Source organism: Pleurodeles waltl, chromosome 9 (assembly GCF_031143425.1).
Source record: "Pleurodeles waltl isolate 20211129_DDA chromosome 9, aPleWal1.hap1.20221129, whole genome shotgun sequence".
In the NCBI taxonomy this organism is placed as follows: Eukaryota; Metazoa; Chordata; class Amphibia; order Caudata; family Salamandridae; genus Pleurodeles; species Pleurodeles waltl.
In genome coordinates this window covers 255935424-255957336 of record NC_090448.1, presented here as the reverse complement: position 1 = coordinate 255957336, position 21913 = coordinate 255935424, and the positions used below count along the sequence as shown (strand labels likewise).

General features: G+C 48.1%; 1 protein-coding gene across 4 annotated transcripts in view; it reads left to right on the top strand.

The window, feature by feature from the left end:
• Positions 1 to 21913, top strand: part of SLC6A1 (solute carrier family 6 member 1) — a 528744-nt gene that overhangs the window by 163456 nt on the left and 343375 nt on the right. For all 4 annotated transcript variants that reach the window (XM_069206662.1, XM_069206663.1, XM_069206664.1 and 1 more), the window contains one exon: positions 6440 to 6572. In XM_069206662.1, coding sequence (XP_069062763.1) covers positions 6440 to 6572 — 133 coding nt within the window. The remainder of the gene's footprint in view (positions 1 to 6439; positions 6573 to 21913) is intronic.

Below are 21913 nucleotides of genomic sequence, written 5' to 3'. Positions count from 1 at the left end.
AAATCCATGCAGATCGTCGTGCATGCATTGCACCACTTTGTAAACTTGGTGCTGCGATTTTGGCCTCGTTGGGGCACAGTAGCATAAAAAATGACACTAATGTGGCGCGAGGATGCGCTAGGGGCTCTTAAATCTGCCCCTTAATCTGAAGAACCAATCAAATTCTTTGCCTTGGCTATTCCCTTTACAGCCTTTTTTTATTCTCTCTTTTGCTCCTTTACCACAAAAAAGTTTGTACTTTGTTATCTAAAACAAAGTAGCAGGCTCAAACAACAAAGACTCACAGTTCCACAGTCGTTGTTCTGGGATTGCACTTTTGAAAGTAAAGTGTAGCTTTCAAGATGTGAGGTGGGCTCAATTGAAGATACTTGAACTCAAGAGCCAGCCAAGAGGTGTGGCTTGCTTAGTCCATCATTACGACCCTGGCGGCAGTGGTGGCGGTCAGACCACCATCAAAGCGGTGGCTCAACCGCTTTGGCGGTGGTCAGACCACCACATTATGACTGTGGAGGTTGGGCCACGGTCAGACCCCAGCACTGCCAGTTTACCTTCATTGAAGGGACTGGTGGTGCTTGCGGTCCTAATCCGCCAGGGCAGCGCTAAATGCAGTGCCCTCCTGGGGATTACAACCCCCTCTCTGCCAGCTTTTACATGCACCACCATGTAAAAGTTGGTGAAGACGGGATGCAGGGGGCATCATGGGGGCCCCTAACTGCCCATGAACTTGGCATGGGCAGTGCAGGAGCCCCCAAGGACAGCCGTCACACTTTTCACTCTCTGCATTGCTATTGCACCCTACGCACTGCAACATTGCCGCCGGCTCAATTATGAGCTGCTGTCAATGTTGTGGGCTTTTCCCCGCTGGGGTCTGATGATCTTACACATATTTTGCTGCTATGTTCTGAGGCACTGTTAAACTTCTAAAGTAATATTAGCTATTATTATTGAATACAACAACAATTTTTTTAATTTTTTTTATTATTATTATTATTATTATTATTATTATTATCCACATTAGTATTAGTATTATTATTATTATTATTATTATTATTACAATAAAGAAGAAGGTGAAAAATGTTTCTACTAAAATGTGTTTATAAACCAACCAGATTGGCATATATTTTAGGTTTAAATTTTAGGATGATTTTTGGGTCTGTTTTAGAATTTGACCAGAGGACCTTTACACAGGCAATGGATACTTCACCTCATGCCGTGAGACACATGTGCATAATAAGGCGTCTCTGCCTGTCAGTGCAGTCAATTAACAGTAATTGCAGGAGAGTTGCAGGCAGTCCTTGATGTCACTGAGACTGCAAGAACAGGGAGCAAGCCTTTAGAGAAACTTGGGTTCACGGATGTATAGAACAGGTCCAGTCCTTCTCACTCCCAGGCAAGAAGCAGCAGGTAGCAGGCCAACACAGCAATGCAGGTAGCAAAGTGGCAGTCCCTCTTACTACACAGCAATCAGCAGGCAGCAGCCCAACACAGCAGAACATTTAGAAAAGTGGCAGTCCCTTGGTTTCAGCAAAGTTCTGATTTGGTGGGGTTTGGGGTCCAGTACTTATACCCAGTTGAGCCTTTGAAGTGGGGGAGACTTCAAAGAGAGGCCTTTGAAGTGCACAAGGTCTCTGCCCTTCTCTGGCTCCAGAAACTCTACAGGGGATTAGGTAGCCCTTTGTGTGGGAAGCGGCACAGTCCTAATCAGGGGTAAGGGTAAAGTCCTCCCTCCCATTGAGCCCAGGAAGATCCATCAGCCTTGTGAGGGACCATCAGGATGCAAATGTCACACCCCAGACATCTATTCAGAGATGACAGAGGCACATAATGATTAAAGTAAGAAAATGTAAACTTTCTAATAGTGGCATTTTCAGAATTAAAATTTTTAATCTGACTTCACCATCAGTTGTGATTTTAAATTGTGAGTGCAGAAACACCAAACTCCACATTTCTATCTTGTCCCAATTGGAAACTACACTTAAAAGATGTTTTAAAGCAATCCCAGTTTTAACCTGTAGGGGAGATAGGCTTTTCAGAAATGAAAAACTAATGTGATGGTTTTTCATAATCAGGAAATCTTGAAGTTAAAAGTACATGTCTAAGTCTTTAAATTCATTGCACCCTACCAATGGGGTTAACTAGGTCCTACCTTAGGGGGTGACTTACATGTAATAGAAAAGAAGGTTTGAACCTGGCATGTGATACACCTCATACAGGCTCTACAGTGGCAGGCCTGAAACATGTTTACAGGGCTACTGCAGTGGGTGGCACAATGAGTACTGCAGGCCCACTATTATCATTCAATTTCCATGCCCGAGCACATATAGTGTACTTCACTACAGATGTACAAGTAACTTAAATATGCCAGTTGTGGTTAAGCCAATATTAGTATATTTAGATTAGAGAGCACATGCACTTTAGCAGTGGTAAGCAGTTGTCAAGTGCCAAGAATCCTACAGCAAGCAAAAAGGAATTGAGCAACAAGTGGAGGGAAAAGGTGAAAAGTTGGGGGATGGGCCTGCAGAGAGGGCTAGGTTGAACAAGCACCCCTTATTTTTAACCTCAAGGTTGCAGATTCTTCGCTTGCATGTTTAAATGTGACATCTTGACTGCAGCTGAATCCTTTGTGTATTTTCTTTATGAGCACTCAAAGGATTGTAAATAGGCAATATGGAGGGAGTCTGTGGAGAAGGGTGTCACATCTTACCCTCCCATATTTCCTGGGGGATGCTGATCCATCCTGACAGTGGAGGAAGACTGTGTCCTGTAGCTTGTTAGATCTGAGTGCAGCTTTCCTTCAAGCTCATCATTTCCACTCTTGCGAACTGCCCAGTCATTGCCCGTCTGCATCCAACTGGATTTCTGTCCCTGGTGCATAATTTGGACTGCTCATTGATATCCTGTCTCTTTCCTGACTTTTGTCTTGCCCAGTCATCATCTGCATAGTCAGACAAAGAAAACACTTCCAGTTGGGTCTGAAAGATTAGCATCACCAGTTCTGATTAATGTAGTCTTATCAGGATGAGTATTACCCTCCAACTTGCCTGATATTAGATTACCCATGGGTCCAATCAGCTCACCCGCCTTCTTGCACACCAAACTGGCTCCTCCTCCTTCACTCCCAGATCTGGTGTTCCCATTATTAACACGGACCGTCAGACCCTTTTTCAGTGTGATACACATAGAGTCCCATGCTAATTTATTAGGTTGCACAGATTTTAGGGGGACCGGACAGAAGATTGACGCATTAAGTATACAAGTAGCTGACACCACTCCAGGGTCAGAAACCAGATCTCTGCTGGAGGTGGCTTTAGCATAAGTAGCCAGTCTTTCTATCAGAGTATTGGAATTATTTCTCACGGGCCAGCATCCAAGTCCATCTTCAGTGAAGATAATCAGCTCTTTATCACTTAATTGTGCTGTATTACCTGTCTCAAATATGCCAGATTCAATCAAGCCTGTACCATCCGTGATTTCTCTTATTACAGCGAGACTCTCCTTGAGGTAAGAAACATCAATTGTAGGTCACCAGCAGAGGGTACCTCCTCTACTAGGATTGACAATCCTGTGATAGCAGAGGTAATCTGTAGCACTGCAGTAGCCACTGAGTTAAAGATTGGGGTTGTCCTGTGCTGAAATGGCTACTGCTGGTGTCCCACCACTGCAGAGTAAGGTTCTGTCTCAGACTCTGCAGGATAAGCGGGAACAGCTGCAGTATTCCCACGTGCCCCCTTCGCTCCATGAGCCACCAGGAGCCTTCTCCAGAGCCGTCCTTGACTGACCTCACACACTTGAAGCCATTGCGCAGTACGACGACCAGCAGAGCACCCTCTGGAACAACCGAGCTGTTAAAATCAATCGGGCCGCCAAGCACCACCGTTGTACAACTAGGAAAAACCTCAGGTGCATATCATATGTCTCTAAAGGCTAGGGCACTATAAACCAGACTCAGCATATTTGGCAATTGGAGCACCATGTAGCATTCTCTCCTAAACCGCGAACAAATTGGATTCCATCCCCATCAATTCAAGCTCTTTATTCTAAATTATCCACATCAGTGCTTTGTTGTGGTTCCATTCCTGAGAAAATGGATATTTAAAGAAGAACACACCAGGGGTTACTGCTGTCCCCATTACTATTTGTGCTTTGCCTTGAACCATATTTGCACCATTTAAGGAATTCAGCGCAACTGATTCAGTTGAGGATTGAAGCTGCATTTTACAGCATCGTAGCATATGCGGATGATGTAGCAGTTTTTAATACTGAACCTTCTACGTCTATTGTGGCAATTGAGAGTGAAGCTTCTACTTAGGGCCTTGTCTAGTTATAAGCTTAATATGTCTAAGAAGGAAATTATTCATAATCAAACTAGGCCAGAGGACGATAAGCATTACGTAGAGTCTGCTCAGTATTTGGGGGTTTGGCTTGCACTAGTGATTGAGGATGTTGTGTCACTCAATTATAAGCCAGTGATACAGAAATCAAAACATGTTTTTGAGTGTTGGAATAGGCTACCCCTAGGTCGTACTGGGCGCTGTAATCTGATCAAAATGATGATTCTCCCTAAAAGATTATGGGGGTCATTCCAACCCTGGCGGTCATCGACCGCCAGGGTGGATGACGACGGAAGCACCGCCAACAGGCTGGCGGTGCTTCCCTGCCCATTCTGACCGCGGCGGTAAAGCCTGTCTGGGCTGAATCGCCATGGAGATTCCGACCCCCTTCCCGCCACCTTGTTTCTGGCGGTTTTTACCGCCAGGAAAAGGATGGCGGGAACGGGTGTCGTGGGGCCCCTGGCATGGGCAGTGCAGGGGCCCCCTAACAGGGCCCCAGCATGATTTTCACTGTCTGCTTAGCAGACAGTGAAAATCGCGACGGGTGCAACTGCACCCGTCGCACCCCTGCAACACCACCGGCTCCATTCGGAGCCGGCTTCTATGTTGCAGGGCCTTTCCCGCTGGGCCGGCGGGCGCTCCTTTGGCAGGCGCCCGCCGGCCCAGCGGGAAAGCCAGAATGGCCGCCGCGGTCTTTTGACCTCGGAGCGGGCAAATGGCGGTGACCGCATGGCGGGCGGCTACCGCCGCCCGCCGCGGACAGGCGGTCATTCTGACAATTTGAGTCTCTCTAAGTATTCTCACAAGTCTAGCAAAATCTTAAAGATAAGTTGACCATCTCTGTACTTACACGTTAACATTCCTTATGGTTAAATATAAATGTTCCCTCCTTTTCTCACAATTCATACGAAAGTTGGTCACGCCTGCAATTAGTAGGCCAGCTGTTCGGTGGTTCCTAGGTCTTATTGTTCTCGAATCTATTAATCTAATTCATGGGACCTAGCACAGGTTTCTTTAAATATCTGCAGTTCAAAAACGTTTTTCAATAGTTGAATTAAGGACCTGGGTATGCTGGATAACATACCTTGCATTGAACGTTTGTTTGTTACTCGTGGTAGAGGGAGGATTAGTAACTTTTACAAGTTACTAATTGGTGATCAACCATATAATTTATCTGGTTTAGCCTCTAAATTGTCTCGCAAATTGTCTACACAAATCGATGTTGATATGATCATTGAATCTATCTATTTGAATAACTGCTTTGTGAATATATCTGGGCTGAAAACCCATCATTGTAAGGTTCTCTAAGATATTTACCATACACCAAACCGCCAATTTAACTGGGATTGTCGGACATGTTTAGAATGTTTTCAGTGTGCTGAGCCAGGTGCAGATACAGTGCATACTTTCTGTTCTTTTAGGGCAATGTCTCAATACTGAAAGAGGGTATTTGATGTGACCTCCAGGGTCATTCAAAGTCCTATTTATCCCTGGGCCCAGTTGATTATTCTTGCTTTCTCTGGGGCAGCTCCCTTGGAATTGAATGCTATTACGCATTTCACCATTGGCTGCCAGTTAATATAAGCAGTTCATAAATATTTATGGGCTGGAGCTATCCCTTTCTCTAAATAATCTGGAAAGAAATTATCTATGGCAAATATGGTTTTGGTTGGCATGTATGGGGTGACTGGCTGATAAGTGAATCTTTGTTTAAAAAAAATAAAAGTTTTAGATGAAATAGGACTGGATCATGGGCTCGCCTCTTTCTGTTGTTTTTGTTTTAGGTTGCTTAATATGCCTTACACTGATGTCACTATGTTGCATTAATTTTGAAGAGATGTGTAGAAAACCATTAAAATGAAAAAAAAAAACATGGCTCATGTACTATGCATATACATCACTATGTATACACAGAATAATTTCATCTAGTTACTGTGAGCTGCACATTGTAGCATCTACAGTCATTATGGGATACCATGTGATGTTATCATAAAAGAAAGAAACATTTTTTAACACATTGGTTCATTATAATTAATGTTCACCTCCTAAGCAAGAACATTACGCTTTATGTGTATATTTGATGATTAACAACGATTGATCTTTTACAGGCGAAACATGCATCAAATGACAGATGGTCTGGAAAAACCTGGGCAAATCAGATGGCCTCTAGCAATAACACTGGCCATCGCATGGATCTTGGTATATTTTTGTATCTGGAAAGGAGTTGGTTGGACAGGGAAGGTATGTTTTTATTTAATTTATTCCCTGAAACATAGTTCATCTTATTTGCATTTAATTTAGAAATTGGAATGGCATTTAAAGTTTAGCATATATCATCAGAGCTACTGTCTATTAGCATTAATAGGGGTAGTATACAAGATATGTATCAAACAACTACTGAAGGCACAGTGCCATCTGGGCTGTGAAACAAATCAGGTTCTATATGATTGCAGGACAGACCACCTGCTTATATGAACAACTGACTTAATTTTAATGTCTCCACAGTAACAGTTGGGCCGTACCGACAAAATAACATGCATTATGAAATATATGTGCTGCACATGTTTTGTGAGCTAGGGTTGTACTAAAACCACTCCAGAGAAAAACCCCATAGGAGATCACAGGAAAACGTATGGCTCACAGGGTGGCTGCCTCACATGAGTACATTGGAGATTATGATATTTTGACTGGCATTTATTTGTTTTAGTTCTTCATTTTTAACTATGGACAATAAAGATTTGATGTTGGTTATTTTGTACTTTACATTTGGGCTTATTCAATTGGTAATGATCTCATCTAATGGTTTGAGTATCAAGTTTGCTTGTGTGAGTAAACCACAGGCAATAGTAATTGTGAAATTCAACGCAAGTAATAGTTGTATGACTTTGGTACTTTTGATTTATGTAAACCAACTCTGAATGAATTAGTTTTGATGATGCTTTTAGGTATGTTTCAGATATTTTTCAGGATGCACAAGTCAAAAACCTCCTTTCTACACCTCCATTGGGAATTATAGCTTCTTCATTCTGTCATATCTCTTTCCACTTTCTAGCTTTTGCAAGAGATATTGTCCCATCTTTGTTCTCCTAAGATTTATTTCATCAGAGTTATTTCTTTTGTTTGCATCTTGCCCTCTTATTATCTGTGGCAGGCTGTAGTCATTTCTCTCTCCTCAAGTAGAGAGGCTCTCCTTCCTCATCTTCTGGAAGACTTTCTTTCTACTCTTTTTTGTTTTTTTTCAGGCAAGCACTGAATTCTGTGTTTTGATCCTCTCAAACACAGAACTAAAGACATCAGAAACCCCTATACAGCTTTCTATTGCTAACACAATATGTCTCCTTCAAATTATTTTCCCAGACTTAATGTCCCATCTCTTTGTGTCAAATCCTCTTGATTGCTTGCAGTTCAATCTATTTGCATGGATCTAGCTGCCTGTGAATGAAGTAAGAGTTGGATTGCATTTTGTGCTGTTTTTATTTGGAGTTAGGTCTTCCTTCACTTATCCACTTACACCGAAATTCCTTAACTTAAGTGATTTTAGGACCAAGCATAACTTCCCCTATTTCTTATATTAGTTAAGTATAACTATACATCCACCATCCTATTAATTATAATTTTTTTTAGAAAGAAGATACATTCTTAGGTTGGATGGCCACCCTGGATTTTTGCCTTTGCTGAACCTGTTTTATGTTGACTTTTTGACTCTGCACATTTTACTCCTGCTAATCAGTGGTAAGGTGCTTCTACACTCCCTCTTAAACATGGCAAAATTGGTGTACATTTGATAGGATATTTTAATTCACTTAAAAGTCCCAAATATATGGTACTATATGTACCCAGGGACTTAAAATGCTACTAGTTGTCTGTGGCACTTAATATGCCACCCACTAATGTAGTCCTGTAAAGCATGTCTCAAGCCTGCCACTGCATCCTGTAGTGAAGTTTTAAATCGCCATTTCAACCTTTCAAAATAAACCTTTTGCCAGGCCTCGACTGTCCTGGTTAAGGCTTGTAAGTTACACCTCAGGTAGGCCATAAAGGCTCATAGGACAGGGTGCATGGTATTTAAAAAGGCGGAAATGTGTATTTGTGATTTACATGTCCTGGTAGTAAAACCCTCCAAAGGTGTTTTTCCACTGTAGCCAGTCTCTCTCTCTTATAGACTAACATTATGTTACCTTTTAATCTTTATACATGATTACATTACTTACTGGTAATCTTCATTACACCCTTTTTCTTGTCCCAATACTTACTCACATGAGGTGTTTCAACTCTACCCAGGCCCAGGTACCTTAGCCAGAACCAATCAAATAGGCTCAATGCTAATAAGCTCCCCCTTCCTAACCACCAAGCACCTCCCTCCAATCTGGTGATATGAATGAATAGAGTCCAGAAAAACACCTTTACATCCCCTAGCAAAACATCATGGGGTTCAGGCTGTGATCCGGGAAGGAACAAGGGGGGGTACGAGAAATAGGGTATTCAAAGTAATGAAGATTACCTGAAAGTAATGTAATTTTTACCTTCTCAACTTCTTATTCACATGAGGATATACCAAAGCAACAACAGAACAACCTGAATCTGCCAGAAAGAAAGAATGTCACAGGCACCTGGTCACTGCTCAAGCAATTCTATTTTATAACCAGGCAGGCATCATACAGGAGAACAGCTTGTTCACTGAGAGACAGGCTCGAAGGCTGAAGAATGTCTCACGTCTAGCCTGTAATGTGAAACAAAGGTAGGTGGAGAAGACTAAGTTGCAAATGCCCAAAACTGAAACACCCTGAGCCTCCACCAAGGAAGCCCACATGCCCCTGGTAGATCTCCCTTGTACTCCACCTGGCAGACATGCATGTTGTGATTCACTGACCAGTGAAATCAGGGGACTTATCCACCAACTCAAAGTGAGCGTGGAAGCTTTCAAACCAAGTTCACAAACACATTCTCGCACTGACAAAAGTCCATGGTGCAACTCAATAGATCTTCACAGCCCGTAACATATCTGTGTGTGCGGCCTTTTCCTCAGGAGTAGCAAGTGCTGAAAAGAAAGAGGGCAAAGTTATTTCCTGGCATCTGTGAAAAGAGGAGACCACCTTAGGAAGGAACTCAGGTCCCAACTGCAAGACAAGCCTGTCAGAGAACATCAGTAAATAAGGAGGCCTAATAGACAAGGATGCCAGCTCACCCAACCTCTGATCAGAAGTAATGGCAGCCAGAAAAAACATTTTCAAGGTAAGGAACGTCAATCCCACAATGTCTAGGGGCTCAAAAGTAGGAGACCAAATGCAGGCCCCTGAAAGGCACCTCTGACCTAGTAGTTGGTTTAAGCAAAGAAAAGCACTGAAGGAGTTGGGAACCCAAAGAAAGAAGTTCAGGTATACTAAAAAGGAGAGCAAACTACTTTAATTGCAGCCTATTTCCCTCACAGGGTAAGCGCCACACAGCCCCTCTGAAAACCATCCTGCAGAAATTGAAGGGCCCATCCGAATGGACAAGTGGTATGATCCAGAGATCGTCCTATGCATCATTTGAAAAAGAAGGACCAATAATGACTATAAGATCTCCTAGTGGACCCTTACAAGAATGCTGAATGGAGACCGAAACAAGAGAGGAAATGCCCTGCAACTTAAAACCCCTCCTTTCAAGAGCCATATTGTCAGGCACACCTGCTGGCGAGTGGCTTTTGTAAGAATGGGGACACAGAGGGGACAAGGCAGAAGGAGAGGACCCATTCCAGTGCCACCACCAGCAGCCTCAACAATGGAAACCAACCCACCTGAGCCTAAAATGGGGTGCCCAGAATGAGATACACTGTCTCCCTACGCAGTCTGGTCAAAAGCTTGAAGAAAAGAGAAAATGGAGGAAAAGTATGTAGAAGCAGGGAGAGCCGGGCTACAACAAGGGATGCACCCCACACGACCATGGGTCTGGGGACCGAGAGAAAAATCTGTGAAGCAGAGAATTGCCTGAGGAGTCAAAAAATCCACTTGGGGAGTGCTGTACCACTGGCACAGCTGAGAAAAAATACAAGGAGCCAGATAGAAGTTGTGGGAAGAAGGGAAAACTTTGTTGAGACTGTCTGCCTGTACATTGTCCTTCCCTGAAATGCATGCAGTAGAGAGATGAGATTCCGTCCAGCTCATTACCTGAAATGCCAGGTAAGCTAGAGACCAAGACCTGTCCCAACTTGCCTTTTGATGTATGACTTGGCCTCAGTGTTGCCTGTCCTCATCAAAACCACCAAATTGCTGAGCAATGGAGAAAAAATTAAGAAGGGCCAGAGAAATTTCCTTCAAATCCCTCCAGTTCGGAGAGAGCCTGTTCTCCTGAGGAGACCTTCACCCCTGAACAGGGAGGCTGTCCAAGGTCGCACCCCACCCCAACCTGCTTGCATCTGTATTAATTCAGAAAGGGCAAGAAGGACCCTCAAGATAATTTCAGGCGATCCAGCCACCACTGCATCATCTGCCAGATGTGTGTAGAAACTGGCAGCAGGGACTCCAGAGGATGACAGCCCAGCCTCCAATGTGAGAGCAGATGATGTACCAAAGGACCCAGGTGAAGCTGTGTCCAACGAATGACAAACTTGCAGGTTACCTGAAATAAGAAGGAGACAATATAAGAGGCCAACCCAAAAGGAACAGGTCTCAATCAAGATTAATACAATACACCTACCATGTTACAATGAAGACATAACCACTCTTGTGTGGTTGCCATAGGTCTCTGGCCTAGAAACAGCAACAGATCAAACAACACCTTTGCCCTGTCCTGAGGAAGACTGACCATTCCCACAGCAGTCTGGAAATGAGCCCCGATGAACTGTAGATCCTGTTTGGGGGCAAGATGCGACTTGTCCCACTTGATAAGAAGGCCAAAGTCCTCCAGAGTACGGCACACCAAAAGAATCTGAAACTGAAGAACAGACAGCACTGGATGATGGAGCAGCCAGTCATCCAAGTAGGGATGAATCATCACCACCAGACCATGAAGATAAGCAACCAGTGCGATATAACCTTGGTGAACACTCTGGGAGAGGTGGTGAGTCCAAAGGAGGGACCCAGAACTGCCAGTGAAGGCCATCCACACAAAAGCGCAGACAACAAAAAAGCTGGGCATGCCTTCTTGAAAGCCTTGTGAGACATAGATTCTAGATCATCTCCAAAGAGGCAGCTGCCAGTGAAGTGCATGTGTAGCAATCCCAACTTCTGAGCAGAATCCTCTTTCCAGGCACACAAATAAACATGGAGCTGGACCAAAATAGAAGAAGCCATGGCCGAAGCAGAAGCCTTCAACACATCACAAGAAACATCTGCCAAGAACGTGGCCTGACTCTCCATATTAGCATACAGTGCTGAACATTCAACCCCATCCTGGATTGCCGTAGTCAGGGACTGGAAGTCGTTAACGAAGGAGTGAGAGGCATTCACTGAATAAATCGCGGCACAAAGAAGTTCATTTAAACCTTAAAAGCACTTCTTCAGAGAGGACTCAACCTTGTGGTCAACAAAGTCAGAAATCGGGACCTCATTAGACATAATTGCAGGATGCCTAGCCGAATGAGAAAGGGGATCAAATTTGAGTGAAGATGGAAACTCTATCAAAAGATTCTGCTTCTGAATGAATTTTGATGTAGGTGTAATATTAGCAACAGGAGGATCATCTTCCTCATCATAATCCAGAAAAATCCAAGAAGAGGACTAGGTGCAGCGCCACTATTCATAAATCAGGCCCTGAGTGCTTTATGATTCTTAGCAGTATTTTTAATTAAATCTTCAAAATTCATAACTCCGGATCAACTTATTGGATTTTTGTCATTTTGTTTATTAAACTTACTCTTTAATTAGTTTGGAATTTTGCTGTTGTTGTGTCTTCACTTTGTTTTTGTTTTGGTGCTGCATATATTCTTTACACATTGCCTCTGAGTAATACCTGATTGCTTGTGTGTCAAGCTAAAAGGGCATTAAGCTGAAGTTTATTTAGCGACTTGTGAGGTTTACTCTGACAAGGACTGTGGTGAATATTTTGAGTGGGACTCTCACCCCACTCAACTAATAATCCAATTTTCTAACACTTAGATGTTAAATGGGCAGTGAAGGCTACTGAAGTCTGGAGATGAAGAGAGTGTGTGGGAGACAATATTGCTGGGATTTGAATGCAGCTGGTAGCTGCTAGAGGTGGCTACAGAGGGAATATAATAGGTGAGCGCACAGATAGTAAGTGGAAGGAGATTGGGAATCTCCTTTGCACTGGTTGTATCCCAAGTTTCACCATACCTTTCCTCCTTCTCCTGGTTCTTTACCTTACACTCTATCTCCTTAATTTCCTGTAATCACTTATTCTCTGGCATGGTGTTGTATTCAGTCACTTTGGATCCTACCTGTGTGTTCTCATGGCCTGGATAGCTACAGGTTAAAAAGGTTGTGGAAAAGGAATCATTGATGGAACACTAAAGTGAAAGTTGCTGAGGTGCCATAAATTACCACCTTATCCTGGTGTCTCTAAGAGCTGTTTTGTATTCTGAAACTGTGTTCTGTTAAGATACAAAAGCACCCCTTTCTCCAGGCCAAATTTCACTTGCTGGCAAACTTTGGAAGTAGTAGAGAAAAGCATTGTCAGCAGCGAAACAGTGGGACAGCAAGCCACACATGGCCTACATACACATCTGTCCAGCAAATGGAACAAACACAAGCGTGTACAGACAGCTTTATTTCTGAACTTAAGGTAGAACTGTAAGTACCTCTATTAAAGGATCTCTCAATGTGCAACATTGAGATAAATGCTGTTGATTGCTCCGAGTGGAAAGCCGCAGTAAGAGTCTTGTCATCAGCGGGAAGGGGATTAGCTAAATGGAAAGAACTCCTGCCATAAACTCACTTACAATGGACCTCCAGTAGAAACTGCTTGGAACTCCTATTAGAGGTGCTAAAGAGAAATTGGTTGCACAAAAACAAAATTCTACTGCCTGATAAAGCACCTTTTTAGGTGCTTGATGAGTCTTCCATGATTGGATATTGTCAGATTTAGTTTTTAGCATACTTTGATACTGGTGTCAATTCTTCATGAAAAATATATTGTAGATAGCTCATTTTGCATTTTCTGTCATTCTCTAAATTTTATTTCCAAATCTATCTTACTGGCATTAGCTGATGTCATCAATCCTCATCTAAGAAAGTCAACAATCAAAAAAGATTCCTTAGGGAATCCTCTCTCAGTAGGGAAATGTGTGTTGAAGTCACACTGTGGGGGTCATTACAACATTGGCGGTAAAAGGCGCTTACCGCCGTGCAGAAGACCGCCAATACACCGCCGCGGCCGCGGAATTCCGACACAGCTATTATGACCCACAGCACGGAATCCGCTGAAATTCAGTCACCCACACAAGTCCGCCACACCAAAGGTCAGTGTTAAAATGGCGAAAACAAAACCTCCACCTCCACGCCAATAGAAACACGCCCATGCTATTACGACCCACGAATCCACGCAGCGGTCTTTCAACCGCGGTATTCCATTGGCGGTACACACCGCTGCGCTCAAAATACACACACATTTCCAAAACACTGCCACATTGGACAATTCCAAATACACACACCTGATACACATACACACACCACTCCCACACACCCAATAAAATATAAAACACACACCCACATCACCCACAAACCCCTACAACAACAATTCTGAAAGAAGGCCAGAGAGACAGCACTGATTAGACAATCCCACCACACAGAGGCACACAACACCATCACCCAGACAACATCCACTCACAAAACACCACACACCACTACACATCACTGCACTCATCAACACATACACCACCTCACACACACCACCCCATGGCACACCAAAGACACCCCCGCTTTTCCGAAGAGGAGCTCAGGGTCATGGTGGAGGAAATCGTACGGGTAGAGCCACAGCTATTTGGCTCACAGGTGCAGCACACATCCATAGCCAGGAAGATGGAGCTATGGTGCAGAATAGTCGACAGGGTCAACGCTGTGGGACAACACCCAAGAAATCAGGAGGACATCAGGAAGAGGTGGAACGACCTACGGGGGAAGGTGCGTTCAGCGGTCTCCAGGCACAACATCGCGGTACAGCGGACTGGCGGCGGACCCCCATCTCCTCCCCCACAACTAACAACATGGGAGGAGCAAGTCTTGACCATCATGCATCCAGAGGGCCTCGTAGGAGTCGGTGGAGGAATGGACACTGGTAAGTCAAATCTTAACTATCAGATCCCCCACCCTCCCTGCATGCTATCACACACCCACACCCTCACCCCCTCTCCCATCACTCAAACTCCTCACTAATGTACTAAGAACACAAACCACCCATCCCAGCACCAAGCCCTGCATGACACAACTAAGGATGGTCACCACTCACCAAAGCATGCCCACTGCACATACCCAGAACAACCCCCTAACCATCATCACACAAGCCCCCATACAGGAATGCTAGCACTGGGGTACACAAACACCCACCCATTGCATACCATGACACACACACATGCAATAATCATGCTCCTAAGCCCTTGAAGGATCACGAAGGACCGTCACCACACAGGAGGGTCCAGACATCTCCACTCCACCCACAGAAGAGGCCCACAGTGATGATAGCAGCTCTGCCCTACTGGAGCCTGATGACCAGCCCGGACCATCGTGGGCCTCGGGACAGTCAGTTCCCCTTGCACAGGCACAGCCCAACACTGACCTTCCACCCTCTGGTAACACCAGCACAGCACCCACCCAGCGGGCCCAAACCTCCGTACCCAGGACAGGTCAATCAGCGGTGTGTCCACCACTACAGGGAACCCAGGATAACCCACCATCACAACAACAACAGGGACCTGGGGGCAGTGGTAGTGGGCACACGGTCCAGGGGACGGAGGCACTGGAAAACAGGGGAACTGGGAGGGCTGCTGTGCGACAGGGGGCGGACAGGCCAAGGGAACCCACTCTCCACGAGGCCCTCTCCTCCATCATGGGAGCATACCACCACTCCCAGGAGACGATGGCGACGGTCCTGGTCAAGTTTCAGGAGACCCTGCGCCTGCAGGAGGAACAGTATTTGGGATTCAGGGAGGAGCTCAGGACTATCAGCTCTGCCTTGGGCACCATCGTAGGGGTGCTGAAGGACATACAGCAGACCGTGAGGGACACCGTGGCACTCCAAGGGGCCCCTGACACTAGCTAGGACGATAAACTTCCCACTACCTCCGCCGGCGCTAGTGGACAGGACGTCCCGCCACAGGACCACCACACCAGCACCCCACCCCCTGCAGACGGACAACCACCACGCAAGCGGGCCCTGAGATCCAGGAACAGGACAGAGCAAGATGGCAAGACCCCCGCCAGGAAATGAGACCACCCTGATTGTCCCCCCACTGTCCCACTTTGTTACCCTGTCCATACTTTAACTGCCCCTGCTCCACTTCCTATGCCCAGATGGGCAGTGCACCTGTAAGACTAATAGACTGGACTCTGTCATGGACATTCCTCCACCATCACCCCTCACCATTTTACAACCCCCCTCCAATATTGAGCACTTAAATAAACACCCCTGAACCACAAAACATTCTGGAGTCAGTCTATGCTTTTGTAAAATGTATTTTCAATGACAGTGTCAAAATGCGTTTATATTTGTTAAGGCAACATACCAATGTCACACATCACAAGTCCTTGAAGGATGCTTGCAGATGACACACGTTGGTAACCACACCTGTGAAACTGTAATGGAAAGGAACAACTCAGTTACCAAATACTCTCAGTAAATTACACACAGGATAGAGTAAGACGTGTGACAGTGAATGTAATGTAAAAAATGAAAATGTTCTCACCTGTGTGTCACTGGAAATATTGCTGTATGACTGACTCCCTGTTGTCGTTGTCTTCTTCCTCAGCTTCCTCCTCATCACTGTCCACAGGCTCCACAGCTGCCACAACACCATCATCTGGACCATCCTCCTGCAGAAAAGGCACCTGGCGTCGCAATGCAAGATTGTGAAGCATCGAGCAGGCGATGATGATCTGGCACACCTTCTTCGGTGAGCAGAATAGGGAACCACCTGTCATATGGAGGCACCTGAACCTGGCCTTCAGGAGGCCGAAGGTGCGTTCGATCACCCTCCTAGTCCACCCATGGGTTTCATTGTAGCGTTCCTCTGCCCTGGTCCTGGGATTCCTCACTGGGGTCAATAGCCAGGAAAGGTTGGGGTAACCAGAGTCCCCTAATAGCCACACATGGTGCCTCTGGAGTTCACCCATCATATCAGGGATGCTGCTATTCCGCAGGATGTAGGCGTCATGCACTGAGCCAGGGAACATAGCATTTACCTGGGAGATGTACTGGTCTGCCAAACATACCATCTGTACATTCATGGAATGATAACTCTTCCGGTTCCTGTACACCTGTTCACTCCTGTGGTGGGGGACCAAAGCTACATGGGTTCCATCAATAGCACCTATGACGTTGGGGATATGTCCAAGGGCATAGAAGTCACCTTTCACTGTTGCCAAATCTTCAACCTCAGGGAAAATTATGTATCTCCTTACGTGTTTCAGCAGGGCAGACAACACTCTGGACAGCACATTGGAAAACATAGGCTGGGACATCCCTGATGCCATGGCCACTGTTGTCTGAAAAGAGCCACTTGCAAGGAAATGGAGCACTGACAGCACCTGCACGTCAGGGGGGATTCCAGTGGGATGGCGGATTGGTGACATCAGGTCTGGCTCCAACTGGGTACATAGTTCCTGGATTGTGGCACGCTCAAACCGGTAGGTGACGATTACATTTCGCGCTTCCATTGTCAACAGGTCCACCAGCGGTCGGTACACCAGAGAATTCCGCCATCGTCTCAAATGTCCCAGCTGACGGCACCTAGGAAGGACAACAGCGAGGATCGAGTCAACTTTTTTCCAGGTATGTACCCACAGTTACACAGAACACAACACCAAACACAAAACCCTTCCTGTATGTGTGTTGAGTGTAGGCCTAGCTATGTGTGACGCAGAAGTAAATGGAGCCTAGTGGGCCCCTGAAATGGTGGATGCCTGACCTCTAAACTGGGACAATGGGATTGTGGGGTAACTGCGCTTGCGTGGCACACCGTCGCGGTAGGCGGTCGTAGACCGCGGCGTAATGCTGCATTGGTTAACATTGGACCCTAGGGGTCCCAGGAGCCAATGAGGAAGTGCGCCGGTGGTGATGATACGCACTGGCGTGGACGTCACCGCCGCGGACGTCACCGCCATTTTCTATCAGTTCAATCACTAGATACCTGACCTTCGACAGGAGAGGACCTACACTGCAAGTGCTGCTGTGACCTCGGTCTGGAAGCGACGATGGCTGCTGCGTCTGGGGAAAGGGCCACTGCCTTCACTGCTCAGGAGTTGGAGAAACTGGTAGACGGGGTCCTCCCCCAGTACACGCTACTCTACGGTCCTCCAGACCAACAGGTTAGTACACAGGGAGCACGTTGTATGGGCTAGGCCTGGGTGGAGAGGGCTGGTTGGAAGAGCGAAGGGGGCAGAGTTCAGGCAACATTAATGCATGTTAATGTATGTGCCACATGGCTAGGGTAGAGAGGGGGGCCACGCACATTGACGGAGCGGTTGTTAATGACTTCTCTTCTTCCCTTGTGCATGTCGTGTAGGTCAGCGCCCACCAGAAGAAGGACATTTGGCGTGCCATCGCCAAGGACGTCCGGACCCTGGGGGTCCACCAGAGACGGGGCACCCACTGCTGTAAACGATGGGAGGACATTCGCCGCTGGAGCAAGAAGACGGCGGAGGCTCAGCTGGGGATGGCCTCCCAACGTGGGAGAGGTGCCCGTCGCCCCATGACCCCCCTGATGTTCAGGATCCTGGCAGTCGCCTACCCTGAGTTGGATGGGTGCTTGAGGGCATCACAGCAGACACAAGGGGGTGAGTACACTCTCATTCTGCTGACTTTGCGCGCAGTGGAGGGGTCTGGGTGGGGGAGGAGGCCTGTGGGTGTACCTAGGCCAGGCAGAAATCAGTAGACTAGGCACCTCCGCAATGCAGGCCATGTGGCACCCTACCCCACCTCAGTAGAGTTGCAAGTACAGGTACAGATGCCCCTGTGGCATCCATGTGTGCAGATGTCCACCATAAACATGTAGGCCAGATCCCAGGAATTGCATCTGTTGAGGCCAGGAGCACGGCGTAGTGCTGGGGGCTGCTGTGTCTGTATTGTTCGCCAACGGTCGCGGTCTGCCATGTACTCAACCTGTCTTTCTTCTGTCTTCCCCCCCTCTTTTTGTGTTCTCCCTGTTCTTTTGTTCATCAGCATCATCAGGCGGAGGTACAGTGGCACCGGAGTACGAGGGAGCTGCATCCCACATGGCCATGGAGGGCCACACCACGGACTCTGAATGCACCAGTGGGACGGAGGGCGAGGGGAGCTTCACGTCGGCCACCGGATCAGCAACCAGCAACATGGACTCGTCCGACGATGGGAGCTCCCTTGTGGTGGCGGCACCATCTGTGCCCCCCACTTCTACAGGTACACCCGCCACCTCCCCTACCAGCACCGCCCTCCCAGCAGCCCTTCAGCGTTCGCCCCGTGCCCGCTCACCCAGGAGGGTGGGCATCACCTTCGCCCCAGGCACCACTGCTGCCATCAGTGAGGAGGCCATTGACCTCCTCAGGTCACTCACTGTTGGGCAGTCTACCATTGTGAATGCCATCCAGGGTGTAGAAAGGGAGTTGCAACACAGTAATGCATTCCTGGAGGGCATTCATTCTGGTCAGGCTGCCGTTCAGCGAACCCTGCAATCTCTGGCCTCAGCACTGATGGCAGCCATTGTCCCTGTGTCTAGCCTCCCCCCTCCAACTTCCTCCACCCAGACCCAATCCCCTGTACCCCAGCCTATCCCAAACACACCTACAGACCAGCATGCACACACCTCAACACACAAAAGTAGCTCAGGCAAACATAGGCACTACACAACCCACAGGCACACACACAAGCATCACCCACATGCAGACACTGCAACATCCACTGCCTCCACTGTGTCCCCCTCCTCGTCGTCTCCCTCCTCCCTCCCAGTGTCGTCTACACTCTCACCTGCATGCACTACATCTACAGGCACTAGGACTCGCAGCAGTACACCCAGCACCACAAGCCGCTCACCTGCACTCACCACCTCCACTCCCATTTACACTTCCCCTGTGTCCTCTCCCAGTGTGTCTGTGACGCCCCCACCCAAAGTACACAAGCGCGGGCACCCACACACCCGACATCTATCCACCTCACGACAGCCTCCAGTACCTGCACCTGCACCCAAAACACCTAAAGTGACACCTCCTACAACCACCTCCTCTTCCTCCTCTTCCTCCACTCCCAGACCCCCTCCAACTACCCACCCCAGTGTTCGTCAGAAACTGTCCCTGTGTAAAGTTGACCTTTTTGCCCCCCCTCCAATTCATCAGTCCCGTCGTAGCGCCTCAGCCAAAAAGCCTCTAGAACCAGTGGTGCTTGTTAAAGGTGTGTGGAGTGCACCGGCTACCAGGGCAGGCAGTGAGACCCGGAGCCAAGGCACTGGCAGCCCACCCCATGTAAAGGCTCTGAAATTGAAAAGTGGCCGACGGGACCCTGTGAAGACTCCTGGAGGCAAAACAACTCACAGGGGTTCCAGGGGGATTGCAGAGTCAGCTGTGACTCCTCCAAAGGTGGGGAAGGGCCAGAGGAAATCTGCAAAGCCTAGTGTGAGCAGCACGGTGGAGAAGGGCGGCATCCTTCCCGGCGGTCGTGACGCCACTGCCAGCACCGTCGTCATTGGTCAGGAGACCACCCCCAGAGTCGTTGCCCGGGAGGGCCCAAGTATCGTCATTGGTCAGGAGACCACCGCCGGAGTCATAGCCCAGGAGGGCCCAAGTATCGACACTGGTCAGGAGACCACCGCCACCGCCGGAGTCATAGCCCAGGAGGGCCCAAGTATAGTCACTGGTCAGGAGACCACCGCCACCGCCGGAGTCAGTGCCCTGGAGGGCCCAAGTATCGTCACTGGTCAGGAGACCACCGCCGGAGTCAGAGCCCTGGAGGGCCCAAGTATCGTCACTGGTCAGGAGACCACCGCCAGAGTCAGTGCCCTGGAGGGCCCAAGTATCGTCACTGATCAGGAGACCACCGCCGGAGTCAGTGCCCTGGAGGGCCCAAGTATCGTCACTGGTCAGGAGACCACCGCCACATACTGGTCAGGAGACCACCACCGGAGTCAGTGCCCTGGAGGGCCCAAGTATTGTCACTGGTCAGGAGACCACCGCCACCGCCGGAGTCAGTGCCCTGGAGGGCCCAAGTATCGTCACTGGTCAGGAGACCACCACCAGAGTCAGTGCCCTGGAGGGCCCAAGTATCGTCACTGGTCAGGAGACCACCGCCGGAGTCAGTGCCCTGGAGGGCCCAAGTATCGTCACTGGTCAGGAGACCACCGCCACCGCCGGAGTCAGTGCCCTGGAGGGCCCAAGTATCGTCACTGGTCAGGAGACCACTGCCGGAGTCAGTGCCCAGGAGGGCCCCGGCTGCCACAGCCCCTCTGGGCAATGAGGGAACGTCATGCCACACACCAATGCCCAGTCCAGAGAACGTCATGCCACACACCAATGCCCATTCCAGAGAACATCATGCCACACACCAATGCCTAGTCCAGAGAACGTCATGCCACACACCAATGCCCAGTCCAGACGCCGCCATGGCAAAGCACCGCTGAAGAGTCCTGAACCGCCATGGCAACGCACCACTGAACAATGCTTGCACCGCCAAGGCCAAGCACCGCTGAAGAGTCCTGAACCGCCATGGCAAAGCACCACTGAACAATGCTTGCACCGCCATGGCCAAGCACCGCTGAAGAGTCCTGAACCGCCATGGCAAAGCATCACTGAAGAGTCCTGAACCGCCATGGCAAAGCACTGCTGAAGAGTCCTGAACCGCCATGGCAAAGCACCGCTGAACAATGCATGCACCGCCATGGCAAAGCACCACTGAACAATGCATGCACCGCCATGGCAAAGCACCGCTGAACAATGCTTGCACCGCCATGGCCAAGCACCGCTGAAGAGTCCTGAACCGCCATGGCAAAGCACCGCTGAAGAGTCCTGAACCGCCATGGCAAAGCATCGCTGAACAATGCATGCACCGCCATGGCAAAGCACCACTGAAGAGTCCTGAACCGCCATGGCAAAGCACCGCTGAAGAGTCCTGAACCGCCATGGCAAAGCACTGCTTAACAGGGCATGCACCGGGTAAGAATGAAAAGGGCGGCACATCAAGCATCGTTATCCCTTGTGCAGGTGGGACAGTGACGGGACAGGAACTTCCACGGGGAGACTAATCCAGTCTGGGCACCAGTCCCCCTCCAGAATCAGCAGAGGCTGTTATCTACTTTGGAAACTGTGGCTTTGCACTCCCCAGGATGTAACAGTGGGCAAGCCACCCACTGAAAGGACTTGTGAGACTGTGGCTTTGCACTCCCCAGGATGGTCCAGTGGGCAAGCCACCCACTGTAGAGACTTGAGAGACTGTGGCTTTGCACTCCCCAGGATTGAACAGTGGGCAACCCA